Raw genomic sequence first — 15,866 nt, forward strand, 5'->3', positions numbered from 1 at the left:
GCAGACTAACTTGGTCTTTGCATGCATGTGCCATGTAGGCTTTGTAACAGCAGGATGCTTCGGCCCTGAGAAACCAGAGCTATCACAGGATTTATTCAGTAGTCACAAACACCCTCAGGTGTCAGACTTAGTTACCCATGTTTTGATCTACAATTGATCTACAATTACCAAGCGTTTCCTTATTCTTCCTGCCTCAGAAGGAATAACCCTGTGCTTTGAGCCAAGAGTGGATTCTCTGACTCTCATGGACTCGAGGGCTCAACTAAATGCACAGACACAGCAACCACCAAAACACACTTCCAGAGAGGAAGTAAAAGAGGTTAGAGTCCTCAGAAGGCCACTGTACAAGCTATCCTAAAAACAGAAATTTGGAGAAAATTTTGAAACTTTTTCACTGAGAGATATGTGTGCAATAACAGTATTGGATAAAACACACAAAAAAAGGTTCTTGCCAAGCTTAGCAACACAAACTATGTATGTGATCATATAAAAGGCTCCCAGAAGGGCTCAAAATGAAGATATGATTTTATTTGAAAATTTTAAAATATTCTATTAACTTATTAGGGAGAGAGAGCACACTAGAGAGAGAGCACAAGAGAGGGATAGCAAGAATAGGGGCAGAGAGAAAGGGAGAAGCAGACTCCCCAGTGAGCAGAGAGCCCAATGCAGGGCTTGATTCCACAACCTGGGATCCTCACCCAAGCTGAAGGCAGATGCTTAATCAACTGAATCATCCAGGCACCCCCAAGGTATGGTTTTAGTATCCTTTTAGACAATACCTTTTTATTTTTTTATTTTATTTTATTATTTTTTTAATTTATGATAGTCAGAGAGAGAGAGAGAGAGAGAGAGAGAGAGAGAGAGGCAGAGACACAGGCAGAGGGAGAAGCAGGCTCCATGCACCGGGAGCCTGATGTGGGATTCGATCCCAGGTCTCCAGGATAGCGCCCTGGGCCAAGGGCAGGCGCCAAACCGCTGCGCCACCCAGGGATCCCAATACCTTTTTAAACTAAAGGTCACATTGATTATTTCGTAAAGCTTTGAAATTAGCTCCAGAGGCGATCCAAAGGAGGAATTTCAAAACATCCAACTGATAAAGTATCTTGAGAATAGGTCTATAGTGGTAACTGTGAAACCCACACAGAGCTCATACAGAGCTCATGCATAATGGTTTGCCTGTGAACATTCCAGGCACTTTAAAACACTTCACAAAAACTTTCATAAAGTTAAGCAATGAGATTTCTTCTCCATATGTGTTTTCCTGAGTGAACTGGGAACTTTACTCAGCTACATGTGTTTTATTGTGTTTGTTGTAGCTGTTGTAATTTGACGCCTAGAAAATTCTGAGGTAGACTTAGAAACAGTTGGCTACTCAGGAGGAAAGCACCTGAGGAACACCAGAAGACAAGAGAATTAGGACTTGGCTGGCATGGCACACCTGATTATTCCCTCCCCTGATTATTTCCCTCCCCTGATTATTTCCCTCCAGGGAAAATGCAAATCACCGGAACAATGGCTAATAATTCACCAAAACGGCCCTTCCCCTCCCCCAACCACCCTTGGTCCACTATCCCTGAAGCTGACTCAGTGCATGCTGAACCCTCCTCCAATAAAGCCTATAGCTTCCCCTGACTCCACCCCTGCCCTCTGCACACTGTGCTCCTTAGCAGGCATTTCCAAGTTTAAGTTTTCTGGCACTGCAGCTTGAGTTGATTTGCTCCCATCACATGTCCTTGAAGGCTTACATTCAGTATTTAAACCTGTATGAGTCTCCACACTGTGCCAAGGTGTGCACCCAGTTCCCCATTCTGACCACCATCAATGCATCATCAAACCTGCAGGAATGGGGCTAGGATGGGGAAGAGGTGTGGTTGTTCTCTCCAAGCCAGGTTGAAATCACCTTGTCACACTCAGTCCATGGAGATAGTTTGATGTGTGTGTGTATGCACACACCAGGCTTTTGGGTGTACCTATGCCATGCCAGTCTCATAAGTCTCCCTGCAGTATTTGTACATCTGTGTCCTCATACCTGCTAAGGTGGGTCAGCACCTCCCTCTGTTCTCACAAGCCCCTGGTGCAAGCTGTATCTACCCCGTTGTGTGTCTCATGTCCATTGCACATCTTTTCTGTCATGAACATGGTAAAATGCATGTGTGTGCATAGTCCTGTTGAGGGGTGTCAGCATGCCTCACTCATCATACAGTGTCCCTAGGATGTATGTGTAGGGGTTTGCATGTTCCTCTGAGATGTGTCATAATCTCACACTTGTCACACTTCCTGTATATCCATGAGTGTCACCATCGCACAACTGTCCACCTGGAGTAGACCCACACCACCCATCTCACCGATATGAAGAAATATGGAGGAAGGTGTGTAGGTGTGAAAGCAAATCAAGAATAAAAAAAAAAAGAATTCTCTTCAGTGCCAAAAAAGGAGAATTTCCTCCAATCTTTCGTTAGAGCACTTCCCTTGGGAAACATATGCTAAACCTTTTGAAAAGCTAAATAAATCTCCTGACAGTTTCACAAAGGAGGCGCTCCAACATCTGTGCCGCAGGTAGTGCTCCCTCGCGGTCCGGCGGTGATGATTCGTCCCGCTGACGTTCGCGCGGTTCTCGGGCGCCATCTGGTGGCGGCCGCGCTTAGACTTTCCTCCCTCCGGAGCGCGGGCGAAATCGACGAGGGACGGGATTCGGTCGCGACACGCGAGGCAGGGTTCCAGGAGGCCGGCGGCGCTGGCCGGATCCTCCCGGTCTCGCCGGCGCGTCGTCGCCATCCATTCGCTGGAGATTGGATGCGCAGCTCCACGGGGCCGTAGCTGCGGTGAAGAACGGACTTGTGGGGCCGCAGGGGCCTCGAACAGCCCCTGCTTGCGGGTCCTCCGCCCGCAGGAACTGGCTGTGATACCGCGGGGGAACAGGAGAGGGAGCCCTGCACCCAGGGCCGGCTGCTCCTGGAGGTGGAGACAGGCGGGGACCCTGCGGGGAGGCCAGGGTAAGTTGCCAAGGGCCCGGCTGCGGTTCCTCGTGGGGTCCCGTCTGGTGGTTGGGGACGCTTCTGCGGAAGTTCTTCCAGGTCCCAACGGGTAGACGTGCATGGACGGCCACACCCCACGCGGCCGGGGAGAGGGCAGGCCTTGGCGGTGCACGTACCCGCGGCGGTTCCTGGCGGTTACGCTCGGTTTTCCGAGGTTTGTTTTGATCCAGAAGTGAAGACGGTCAAGGGGTGTGCAGGGTGGCCAGGCTGAGGGACCAAGGGCCGCCCGCGGCTCTGCATGGGGTCGGGGAGTTGGGGGTGCCTCTGCGGTTCTCCTCAGGCCCCAATCTGGAAGCGGGGACTCACTCGCAGGCATCCCGCGAGGGAAGGGGATCACCTAAGCTTTCCAGGTCGGCGGTACCTCCGTGGGACTCGCGCTCCGATCCAGAACCCCAGTGGATGGGCCCCAACTGCACGGGCAGCTGGGAAGAAGGTCTGCAACCTCTATAGCGTTGGGGGTCTGTGCCTATACTCCAGGGTCAACCAGATGGCCGCAGGAGCCCTGGAGCTGTGAAGATGGGGTCCTGCTGGGGACCAGTGGCTGACCTACGGTTACAAGAAACCCACGGAATCCGTGAGTCAGCTCCATCTCTGAACAGAGTAATTTTTTTTTTCACGTGAAATTGACACTTTTTGTGGCTGTGTAGCCGGGATCAGGGGGCTCGGCAGCTAGCAAAAGAAGCTAGATCTCAGATCGCGTGTGGCAGCTTTGAGGCTTGATTTTGTTCCTGTTTGAGCTGTTCGCCTGAGTCATCCGTGAGCTCAGGCCTCCCAAACGTGGTGCAGGAGGTTGGGGCGTGATGTCCTGCTGCAAGTACTTGGTTGCCTTGGCAAACCTGCTCTGCCATCCCTCATGGTTCAGGGCTGTGTCAGGTGACCGTCTCCAGACTACCGATCTTTTCTCGACGACACAGGGCTGGGGGCCAAAGCAGGCCCAGGACACTTACCCCTGCTGGGCACCCTTCAGGCTCCTGGAGCCCGCCGCGGTGGGGAGCGGCTCTTCCGCACTAAGCCCAGCTCCAGGCAGACGGGAGACGAATATTGGAATATCTGCGGCCTGGGACACTCTTCCTCTTTCCCCGCCGGGGTAGGGGCGGTGCAGGACCCAGCCAGCCTCGCTCTGCTCTCGGCCACACTCAGGTCAGGGCCTCCTACCATCAGATACTTCCCTTCGTTTCCTGGTTATCTCCGCGGTGGAGACGCCAACCTGCTGCCCTGTGTGCTCCCCGAGGTCCACTACCAGGTGCCCGTTCACAGTGGCCCCTCAACCACTTGTTCTCCCATGCGTCTGAGCGGGAATCGGGAATCGAGTGGGCGAGGAAGATGCGCCATTCCCATGTGGGGTGGGCACCTCGCTTGGCTGCACCGGTGGCAAGCCGGAGGCGACGGTAGGGGGTTCGACAGCCTTGTTCCGGACTTTTACCGCTTCTGGGAATAGAGTCTGAGCAGCCAACGGATGAGCTCCCAAGGCAGCACAGTTCCTCAGCCGCTGAAGGGCCCCGAGCGCTCACTGGCAACAGGGAGTCCCCAGCCCGTGCCTCTGGACATCTCTGCCGCCCTGCCCGGCGCTGACCTGGGGGGATGCGCAGAGACCATTCCCCCCAACTTTCAGGGCCCTGACACCCTTGCGGCCACCACCCCCCATGCTGAGTACCACTTGGGGGCACGCCGTTGCGAGTGGGCAAAGGCCTCTTCCCGCCGTTGACCCCACGGGGCCCTCAGTGGGGGCCGGGCACAGCTTTCCCTGTCGTGAACTGTGAAGCCGCCTGCAAGGCCGGGCATGGCCTGCCGAAGCTGGACCAGCAAGGACCGTGGGTACCGGTCTCCTTTCCGGGCCCTGAGTCTGTCTCCAGCATCCTGACCCCTGCTCTCGGTTGCTCCTGGCCCCTGACCAGGCTGATGGCTAGTGGGGCCACCTCGCTGGGGGTGCTTCCTGGACACAGTCCCAGAGCCGAGCTCTGGGCAGCCCCACAGCAGGGCCACCAGGCAGGGAACGAGGGTGCCGAGGCCGACGTGTGCCCCAGGTATCCCCGGATTGCTTCAGCAGCTGCCGTTGAGGCGGGGGGTGCACCCCAGGCATCTGTAGACAGCTCCCCTGGCTGTTGTTCAGACCACGTTGGCCTGAGCGCAACCGAATTGGAGGTTCTTCCTCCACCTTCTCGGTGTGTGCGCCCGTTCCTCTGTGCCATCTGAGTCTTCCTGTGCGTTTCCTGCCCGTCAGCGCTGACTGGAGAGTCTGCCAAAGGACCCACGTGAACCCTGCCTGCTCCCGCAGCCAGCCCTGGTGTGCGGATGTCACCCTGGTCTCCCCCCACTCCCCACTGGCTGGTGGCATCCGGGGTGCGGTTGGCATGCTGCGGGCGGGGGTGCACGTGGTCGGGAGAGCTCTCCAGGGCACGGTGGCGACTGGGGGTGGGGGAAGGGCTGAGCCTCCAGGCGTGCAGGGGTCACAAAGGCCAATGTGGGTGTTCTTGGTGCCCAGAGCCCCCACCCCTTCGTACTAGGTCTTTTTAGGTTCTCCAACTCTCGAGTGCCCAGTGGCCGACTTACAGCCGCGGTGCTGCCAATCCGCCAGTGTGGCTTGAGGCCCCTTGTCCCCTCACCGCCCCGTCCCTCCCGCCTCGCTGCCCACCTGAGGCCGCGGTCCAGGGCATCTTACCCTGCCCCCCGAGGCTCCCTCCGCGTCCGTCTACTGTCAGTTCGACAGTGGCGATGTGTGGGCAGCAAGGACGCTTCTCTCACCGCTCCTTTTGCTGAGGGAACAAGGGTGGAGTCCTGTCCACCCGTCCTGATCCGAGGGCCCGGCGCTCCTGGGACTGGGCCGTGGGCTGACCTTCGTCCGTGCGAGACGCTGGCCTCGACGGGATCGCCCGGCACCCCATGCTTGGCTTCTGCGCCGCGGTCGGGGCAGCTTCGGGGGAGGAGGGGGTGCTGGTGCTCAGTAAAGGCGCGAGAAACCCCAATCTCGTTCCCCTGGTTGCTTGTTTCTCCCCCGGAAAAGAGTGTCTTCTAGGGCTAAGCTGAAGATCCCTCCGGGGGTGCACACTAATCAGAACAGCCTGATCAGCCACCCCAAGCGCTGTGTTCCTCTGGTTTTGGTGATGGGACCTCAGGGTGGGTGCTCGGCCCTGGGCAGCAGTAACCCATCTGAACATCTGTCCTATTGCAGGTCGTGGTAGTTCTTGTGACTCTGGAGGCGGTGATGGTGGACCAGGGGACAGAGCCCCAGAAACGGCCACCACGCCAGAGGGCCACAGCAGGGGCTTACATACCCTGCTCCCTGCCGCAGACCTGGGGAGACGTCGTGCAGGACATTTGGAGGGCCCTGTACTGTGAGAGAGGCCACTTTAGCTCCTTCAGCCTCCAGGTGAGGGTGGGGCCAGTAGCCGCAGGGATGCCGCCCTGGGCGCGCTTCGATGGAGGACCAGCTCCGAGGTGGCCTTGCGGGGGCAGAGGGAGCCGATGCCGTCCCCACCCCTCACCCCTGTGCGTCCCCCAGGCCGAGTTTCTCGCTGCCCTCCTCACCCCCAGCTTCCTAAGACACTTTCCAGGCCGGCCCTGCACCTCACAGCCGGTGCTTGTAGACGGTGGGACCCAACTGTGGTCTAGAGGGTTTGCTGAGAATGGCAGTACCATCCTCGCTCTGCCCTGGATAATCTCCTGGGACAAGGCGACGGTGACCCCGTGACCCACCCAGGCACCTGCTGGAAGAACCAGCTCTCTGCACTTCGGGGCGTGCATGGCTACAAAGCTGGACCCGAAACAGGGTCAGCATCAGGAGGTAGCATGTGGCTGGCGCTCTGGTAGGGGCAACCTCAGGGTTGGTAGTGGGGGCATCTCGGAGCCGAGCCCTGGGCAGCACCTGAAGGTCTCCCCAGGGCGGTGGGGGGACACGGGTCTGAGAAGGGTATGCTGGAGGTTTCACGGGGAGGCGGGGGTCACTTATAAGTCCCTGCCCCCACTGCCCTCCCACCTTGTGCTGCAGCCGGCAGCCATTTTGTGCCCAACGCCTCTGGCATCCCCCCCCCAAAAAAACCCATCAAAGGTCCCACCTTTGTTTTCTGTCCCTGTGCCTAGGTCGTCCCCACTTGCAGGTGTTTTGTGGTGCGTCTGCTCGCGGGAGGGCTCCCTTCGCCCCTGTAGTTGTTGGTCTCCAGCCATCTGCCCGGATCCTCCCAGAGGCTCTCTCCCCACTCTCCAAGCCTTGGGACCCTGGCGGCCCTCCTCGAGATGGTTGACTGAAAGTTACTGCTTGAGAATAGACCTGTAGGTTGATAGGCTTTGTTAGGTGGTTGACTGTTAAATGAGCTTGCTTTTTCTGCATTTATGATCTCTAGTGTATGTTGTGTTGCAGTACTGTTTATAATAAAGTGGTTTTCTTTTTACTACTAGTGTTGAGTTTTTGATTTGCGGGGGTACCCTCAATGGTTTCAGCACTACGAACATTTCTTCAAGGGAGTTGAAATAAGCAAAATTTAGAATGTGGAATAGGCATTGTAATAGGTTCAATGACTGTAGTTAACTTCAAATTAGAATAGCCAAGCCCTTTTGAAAGGTTAAGATTTGAGACACATCTTACATGTTGTGATGGAACATTTTTTCTCTATCCTGATTTTGGAATGAATTAAGACTTTAAAAACCTGCTAAGACCAATGGTGTTGCAGGCTGTTTCATCGGCTCTGAAGATGTGTATCCTTGTCCCTTGACCACATTTGAGAGTCAATAACTTTAAGGAGCAAAACTGCAAAGGTGGCTCTCAGCCTTTACTGCCATCTTCCTTGAAACCTCCACGCTAGGAGAGCCAAGCAGAGAAAGAAATGCACAGGCTGAAGCATAAAAGATTGAGGGGGAGAGCCAAGTTAAATTGCTAGCAGGTGACACCCCTACTGCCCCAGGACCATAAACCAAGGAAAGCCACAGGCCAGGGCCATTGGTAACAACTGCTGGGAGTGCAGACCTTATGCTCTAGAGCTTTGATTAGAGCAGCCATTGGGATCTGGTTGCAGCAAAACCTGCCTTTTTGCTCTCAAAGCCAAAACCATCCCTTTTGGTCCTTTGCTGTGTGGACCTGAGACTTTTGGGACAAATTCTGCTTTCATTTATGGCTGATTGTAACATGTCTACAAATAAATTCTCCCTTCTGTCTACAGGTGTGTGGGGGGGAAGACTTAGCAAATGTGACTCTTGAGATTACCGTTGATATTTAGCTGTTTTCCCAGTGTGATATAAATCCCAGGAAGGAGGGGGAGGACTACTCTACAAAGGAGTTTAAAGGTGGTGACTGGAAATGAAGGTGCTCAACTGCTGACTTTGATGAACATGAGGGGAAGTGATCTTGAGCCAAGGAGCCAGAAGGAAGGTGGCAGCTCTGGAGGAAAGGTGTAAAGGATGAGGATTTGACCCTAAAACCTGTGCCCCTATGGATGCCTGGACTTTAATCTTATCCTCTACATGACCACATTCCTGAGCTCTAGAACCAGTTAAGAGGAACAGGTGTATGTTTTATACCACAAAACTGTGGTAATTCAGTTTCAGTAGCCATAAAGAAGTTAAAAGTTTATACTTGTTTTTGGTGTCAAATTACATGAGAAATGCATTTTGAAAAAAAATGTACTTCATTTTTAAAGAATTCAAGGATGTTACTATGTAAATTGGGTGCATGTGAGATAGAAGAAATAATGGTAGGTAAAAAGGATGAAAGAGGGAGGAGTTTCAGAATCATTCCTTTCCATTTTGCACGTAGAACATGAAAATCACCTATGAATGGAAAATTAGGCTACAGGTCTCAAGGATTTTTAAAACAGAAAATGTTCATTTCAGAAGTGTATGTGTCAAAACTTACCTGCATTTCAGGGGCAGTTTCTATTTAAATTTTAGTGGAAAACTTCTATTTTAAGACACACATAAATTTTGTTCTAGAATACCCAAGATCACTCCTCAGGTTCAGTGATTCACTATAAAACTGGATAGTTAGTTAAACTGTTTGGATAAGGACTAGGGAAAGCATAGGGAAAGAAGGGCAGAAGCTGGAAGAGATCTCCCTGGTCTCCCTCACGCAATCAGGAAACCGTAGTGATAATACCCATGAAGTTTGGCCAGCACACACAAAAAAAAATCTCTCTGGTTTTTTTCTGTGTGTGGGAGTTGTCTTATGGGCAAGGAGTCCCTCTGGGCTTGGCTTTAGTCTCCTCAGCTGCTCCAGAGGTCAAGCTGACAGGCCTAAGCTCCCCACTATCCATAAATCATATTAATGAGCACACACTATTGGGTATGGGTAGCAAAGGTATTTATCTGCGGGTAAAATGTTCCCAAAGGCTCAGGGGTTAGCTCCCAGGACGAAGGCCAAGTTAAGTGCTTAAACCTTTCTTTGGAAGGTGGAGAGGTCAGGAGAACTTAAATGGTAATATTTTTAAAAGTCGTCCCTTTGCATCATTGAGTGCATTTTACTATTCCCTATGTTTGTGTAGCAGTAGCTGGCTGAAAATAGACCATTTACTGTCATTTCTTCTCAAGGCACATTTTGGTTGGCAACTTTCATACTCACAGCTGCAAATGCTGGAAATTAGTTAAGATAAAAACAATGGTTGGATTACTCCTCATTTTTAGCACCAGGAACGAAAGTTTAAAGTGTATGTGGCCCATCATACTGTTAACAGCACAAACAACTGGAATAGTTATTGGATTCCTTTTTTTTTTTCTTTAGCAGCACTCAAAACAACTGGAATTGGCAAATATTTATGTGAGGAAGAGGTACAGGAAGCAAACTGAATTGTTAGGGGAAATGCACAATTCATTCATGGTAAGATACCACTACACACCTTTTAAGCACACCTTTTAAAACCACTAACACCAAAAAGACTTGAACAAATATGGCCATATTTCAATTGGCGAGAACAATAGAAGAACTGGAGCAAGCATTAGCACCTTAAAGACTTGGGCACTGCACTGCTAGGTGCATTAAACACACATTTTTCAGAGAGTTTGTGTGTTCACAATAGGGTACCTGTGATAGCCCCAGGACACAAACCAGAAAAACCATGTTAGGTGAGTGGGTAACCAAAATAACTGTGTATCATTTCAGCAGTTTAAAAAAAAAAAAAAAGATCCCACTATTCAATGCTGATTGTCACTATTAGTTACGGTCTGTTAATTCGGTTCCCTTTTAAGAGCCAACTTAAGACTAGTAGCCATATTAATAGTAATTGCCTGGGAGTCCAGACAGAGAGGTCAGAAGATTAACACACTTTATGGTTAAGTCTGATGGTTTCATGTCAGCACATGTATGTTAAAATTGACCAGTACTAGCTGCTGCACTTTTTAAAATGCGTACCAATTTTAAGTATCCTTACAAAATACATTTTTTCACAAAAAATCTGAACCTTTTTGGAAAGTAGGAATTTGGCAACCCTAGGTTCTATAGCTCCACCCCTATCATGAGGGGGAGCTCTGCTGCACTAGCTTGGCAAGCAATGCCACTGGAGTAGAGGTCAACTGTGAGCCAAGTCTCCACTGCTCATAAAAGTCACATGCCTGCTGCTTTCATAGGTCTGAACTTCTAATTCTGTTTGTTAACTCCCTCTCCCCCCACCTTTAACTGTAGAGCGAAGGAGCCCTGGTCACAGGAACAGTTAGCTATAAAGGGCTCCAGAATTTCTGCAACGACCTTACTGTAAGCCAGCTGTGATGACTGGAAATGTTTGTGTAGGTATCACAGCCCCTCCAGTTCGCTGGTTTTCCACACTCTTTATTTCACCCAGTGTTTTTGTACTTGAATATGGTTCCTGCCTGGAATCAGAGATACTGGCCTACCAAACATGGCTCCTTTTCGAGGCCTGGGGGCATTATGTGACCTCCAATGTGAAAAAGAGAAGCTAATCCAAAAAATACATGATTCTTAACAACTTTCCTCTCAGGGAGACTTCCAGACCCACAGAAAATGCTGACATCTGGATTACAGAATTGGTCACACAAAAAGGACTGCCCTGTAATCCATTCTAGGAGACCTTGGGCCACAATGTAAATTAGGCCAAAACTGTCTATTCTGTGCCATGATACTATAATCCCACCGAGGCATACAAAGTTGAGACACCCACAAAAAAACTTGCAGTGACAAATGTGGCAAGAGCCCTGGAAAGGTTAGAAAATATAACATAGTTCCCTACATGTTCAGATATGCAGTAGTGTTAGTTTTAAACACCCAGCTGGTTCTCTGCTATCTCCATATCATTCTAAGTCCTTTCTCCGGGGTGAACTTTCTGGTGTCGAATGAGGTTAGACCTACGGCTAAAGGCTTTCCCACATTCAGTGCACTTGTAAGGTCTGGCTGGGCTGTGAAGTTTCTGGTGGTCAATCAGAGCAGATCTTTGGCTGAAGACTTTGCCACAGTGACTGCACTCATGAGGGTTTTGTGTGGCATGAACTTTCCGGTGCTGGGTAAGTTGTGTGCTCTGGCTAAAGAATTCTCCACATTCACTGCACTCATAGGGTTTTTCTCCAGTGTGAACTCTCTGGTGTTGAGTGAGGCCAAAGCTTTGGCTAAAGAGTTTCCCACATTCATTGCACTTGTAAGGCCTCACTCCAGTGTGAACTCTCTGGTGCTTGATGAGGGTGGAGCTCTGGCTAAAGAGTTTCCCACATTCACTACATTCATAAGGCTTTTCACCTGTGTGAATTCTCTGGTGTTTGATGAGGCTAGGACTTTGATTAAAGAATTTCCCACATTCACTGCACTCATAAGGCCTTGTTCCTGTGTGCACTCTCCGGTGTTTAATTAGGTTTGAGTTGGAGGTGAAGAATTTTCCACACTCACTACATTTATAAGGCCGTGCCCCTGTGTGAATTCTCTGATGTTCACTAAGGCTGGAACTTTGGCTAAAGAACTTCCCACAATCACTGCATTCATAAGGCCTTTCTCCAGTGTGAATTCGCTGGTGCCGAACAAGTGTGGGTTTGTTACTGAAGGCTTTACCACATTCATTGCACTCATAAGGCCTTTCTCCAGTGTGGACTCTCCGGTGCTGAACAAGTATATGTTTGTAGCTGAAGGTTTTCCCACACTCACTGCACTCATAAGGCCTCTCTCCAGTGTGGACTCTCTGATGCTGAGCAAGTCTGTATTTTCGGCAGAAGGCTTTCCCACATTCGCTGCACTTATAGTGTTTTTGTCCGTTGTGAAAGGGCTCTGCACAGCTGGTGTTCTTAGGTAGTGTCCCCTGGCTATGAATGAGCTGGTGCTGGAGAAGGCCTGAGTGATCAGGGAAGGGCTTCCTCGACATGTGGGCTATGCAGCTCTTCACGTTTCTTCTGAAAGATTTCTCTCCACCGTCCTGCTTCTGGCACTGGTGAAGCTTCCCCTGTGTCCCGCACAGTTTCTGGCCAGGGTTTGCTTCCAGGCTCTCAGCTGGGTGTAAGTCACCTTCTGAATCCAGGTCACATGTCTCCTGGGTAGAATTTATCTGTGACTCTCCTACAGAAATATTCTGCCCAGAAAGTGCCTCCTCATCCTCTGTTCTCTGCCCACAACCTGAAAGCAGAGAAGAGTCAGGAGTTTTGGTAGAAGAAGACCACAAATGTGTGTCTGAAATCCCAAGAATAATGCCAGGGGATTGGAACAAAAGGAGCTTGGCGGAATGGGGTAGTTTGAAGGAGAAGGCTGGGTCACAGAACAGGGAGGACTCAGCAGGCAAAAGTCACATGGATGGAGTGTGGCATGGGAAGGAGAGGCTGAGTCCACAACTCACTTCTTACGAAATGTGTTCTTGCCAGGGCTTTGGCTACCAGTGTTCAAGTATTATTTTAAGGGCATGGACACATTTAGTGTAGGCCAATATTGGAGAGCATAGCAGAAGGAGCGATAATTGGTGGAGGCCCCAAAGAAGGACAGAAGACAGGGGAGGTATATATACTCTCAGGTCTCTTCTGAATGGAAAAGTAACAAGTGGGCAAAGTATCAAGAAAGAGGAGGAGCCTCTGACCTTGGCATCAAACAGTGTAGAGCCCAGGCCATGTCATGTTCCTGACAGGATTCCCAGCTATACATCACATCTTCCCCCATTGGGGGTCATATCGACTTTGTCATGTATGCAGTGTTCTAGCTCCAACTGGACAACATGGGATTTAGAAGATGCAAGGCTTTAAGGGAAAGACAGGCCAGCTAAGAGGGCAGCACCAAGGCAACCAACCCCAAAACAACCTCAGGAAACAAAAATAGCATGGAAACCTTTACTGAAAGAGCTTCAGAACAGGGAGTATTGGAGCTATTTGTGAAAAGAGCTGTAGTATATATGCCCCAGCCTCGGCACCCAGAAAGAGGAGGAAAGACAGATCAGCCCAGGGAACTGGGGCTGGTGTGAGGGGGCCTTACCCAATGATGCAAAAAGTGCAAAGACCTCTAGCATCACATCACGGTACAGGTGTCTCTGAGCCTCATCAAGAAGCCTCCATTCCTCCTGGGAAAAGTACACAGCCACATCCTCAAAGGTCAAAGAGCCCTGTGATGATGAGGACAGTTGTGTCCATAAGCAGCCTCTTCTGCAGGACCCTGTAAACTACCCTAAACCCCAGCCCAAATTCACTCACTTCCCTGCTCATCATCTTCCTTTGCTCTCCAACTTAAGCAGTATCAACAAAGAGGCAAGTGCTCAGACAGATGCCTTCTGAGCTCTGGGCCTGAGATGCAGGATCCCCATCCTTTCCTCAAGACATCTAAGAGTCCCAAGAATCATGCCTCCCAGACAACCATGTTGGGCCTAGCATTCTCTTAAATTTCTACTCATTGGATCACACCTCCATCATACAGCATACATCTGATCCCCATCACTACTTGGCCCATGATACTGACTTTTGTCTGTGTGTGGAATCTAGGAAATGCTTCAAGTGCAATAGATTCCAACTTCCAATGGCCTCCAGCCCTGCACAGAAGGGGCTTCTCCACCTGACCTTGTTCTTGGCTTAGACCACATGCAGATCTAAATACCCTTGGTCACACTCCACTTCTATATTGCACATTATGTCTTTTTGCCAGTTCACCAGGTACAACCTATGTCCCAATAACACACTTTATGTAAGCTAATCTGATGACCTCCTGACAGAACCACCACAAAAGCCTGGTTGGGTGAGTGCACAGAAGAGTGAGTAAGGACCAGTGTGACTTTACCAACTCACCTCCATTATTGCTGTGGTCTCATGATTACTCCCATGAAAATCTGGCTACCTGTCGGAGTTTCCTCTCCCCATACCTCATGCTACATTCCTGCTAATTCTGACTATTCTGGCTTGTCCATCTTTGTGCCATCTATCCTCTGCAGCTCTCCTCCGTTGTCCTCCAATGGCAATGCCACTATGATCTGAACATGCCTCCTCCTCGATCAGATCCAGAGTCCTATCTCAGGATACACACCAGATGCCACAGTGTGGATGTCTTGGGAGCTGAATGACCAGCTATCAATTTGCCACCCATCCTTGGGAGTCTCTGAAACATATGAGACTCAACATAGTCCAAACCTAATTTCTTGATAGTCTCACCCAAATGTATCTCTACAAAAGCCATGGAGTCATCTTTGAGGTCAGCCCTACATTAAAAACAAATCCAGAAGCCAAATATTTCTCCTACCTCATCTACCACTTTGGCCCAGCTACAATGAATACCAACCTAGACCACAGTACTAGCCGCAGTAATGACCCCCTTGTCTCCCTCTCTCCCAGTCTCTGGTGTATTCTATCATCAGGGGTGGCTTCTGAAGACCTTAGCCAGATTTGGATTTCTCCTCTGCTCCCAAATTGGGTGGCTGCTACCATCACTATCAGAGCAGAACCCTGACTCTGATCTCCTTGCCTTCTGTTCTCAGCAGACCTAACAAAGACCTATGAGACCTAGAACACTCCCCTTAACACTCGCATCTCAGTCTTGCCTCCAAGCCCAAGGCTTGGTACATACTGATCCCTAAGACAATCTTTCACAGCTTGCCCTGTTGCTGGCCCAAAGTGAGAATCTCTCTCCATACAACCTCTGACCTGGGCTTAAGGGGTTATTTAGTCTCTAAACACCAAGGGCAGGAAGAGTACAGGAAAAGTTCCTGGACACCTGACACTCACCAGTGCAGGGTCCATAAGTGCTTCTGCTGAAAGCAGAACCTGCAGGAAGAGCAGGGCCATGTTAGTTTAATTCCCATCAGGAATACAGACAAAAAAGTGAAACATTTAATAATTTTAGGTAAAGGAAGCTGAAAGGGATAAAGAAAGCACTTTTAAAGGAAAGTATAAGGTGTTATGGAGTTATGCCAAAAGCATGCACGCATCCTCAGGAAAGTCTTTCTAGGAGTACAGAGCCTGTTAAGGTTGTGTTGTGTTTGAGTAACATCCCTCAGGTTAATGAGTAACCAGAAAAAGAGATAAATTATGTCCAAGTTTACGTCTGGGTGGGCCTCTGACCCTTCCATTTTATTCCTTATTATTCTGATTCTTCCTGTGCCAAAAATACATTCTTCTCTTTCTCTACTTTGTAGTTGGCCCTAATAGCTGGTCAGGTACATGACTCCTTATACTTCTTTTTCAATTTTTTCAATAAATGTTCAGAAAAATATTGCGAATATATTCTCTCCTGTGGTAGAGAACTAAACCAAACTACTATTTACTTGATTATCCATTCCAAATGAATGTCTGATAAAGACGTTGTTGGAGCTCCAGGAAAGGTGCTTTGGCCTCCTGCAGTTCAGAGTAATTGCATTTCTCAACTTATAGGAAAGGAAACAAGCTAGGACCTAACCTTTGTTCCATTCTCCATTTTATCCTTACAATTATTGAATTTTGCCTATTTTAGCAAAATATCCTATC

General features: G+C 49.9%; 1 protein-coding gene across 2 annotated transcripts in view; it reads right to left on the reverse strand.

Annotated features, from left to right (window-relative positions):
• LOC129500893 (zinc finger protein 773-like) overlaps window positions 1–15,866 on the reverse strand; it is a 60,480-nt gene that overhangs the window by 41,803 nt on the left and 2,811 nt on the right. Inside the window, exons 2-4 of one of the 2 annotated variants that reach the window (XM_055311790.1) lie at window positions 15,129–15,167; window positions 13,399–13,525; window positions 11,288–12,558 (exon numbers count right to left, since the gene is read on the reverse strand). In XM_055311790.1, coding sequence (XP_055167765.1) covers window positions 11,288–12,558; window positions 13,399–13,525; window positions 15,129–15,143 — 1,413 coding nt within the window. In that variant the 5' untranslated portion in view covers window positions 15,144–15,167. Of the gene's footprint in view, window positions 1–9,705; window positions 12,559–13,398; window positions 13,526–15,128; window positions 15,168–15,866 lie in introns of those variants that run through there. The other variant, XM_055311788.1, reaches the window with a different exon arrangement.

The sequence above is a fragment of the Nyctereutes procyonoides genome, unplaced genomic scaffold, assembly GCF_905146905.1.
Source record: "Nyctereutes procyonoides isolate TBG_1078 unplaced genomic scaffold, NYPRO_anot_genome, whole genome shotgun sequence".
Classification (NCBI taxonomy): Eukaryota; Metazoa; Chordata; class Mammalia; order Carnivora; family Canidae; genus Nyctereutes; species Nyctereutes procyonoides.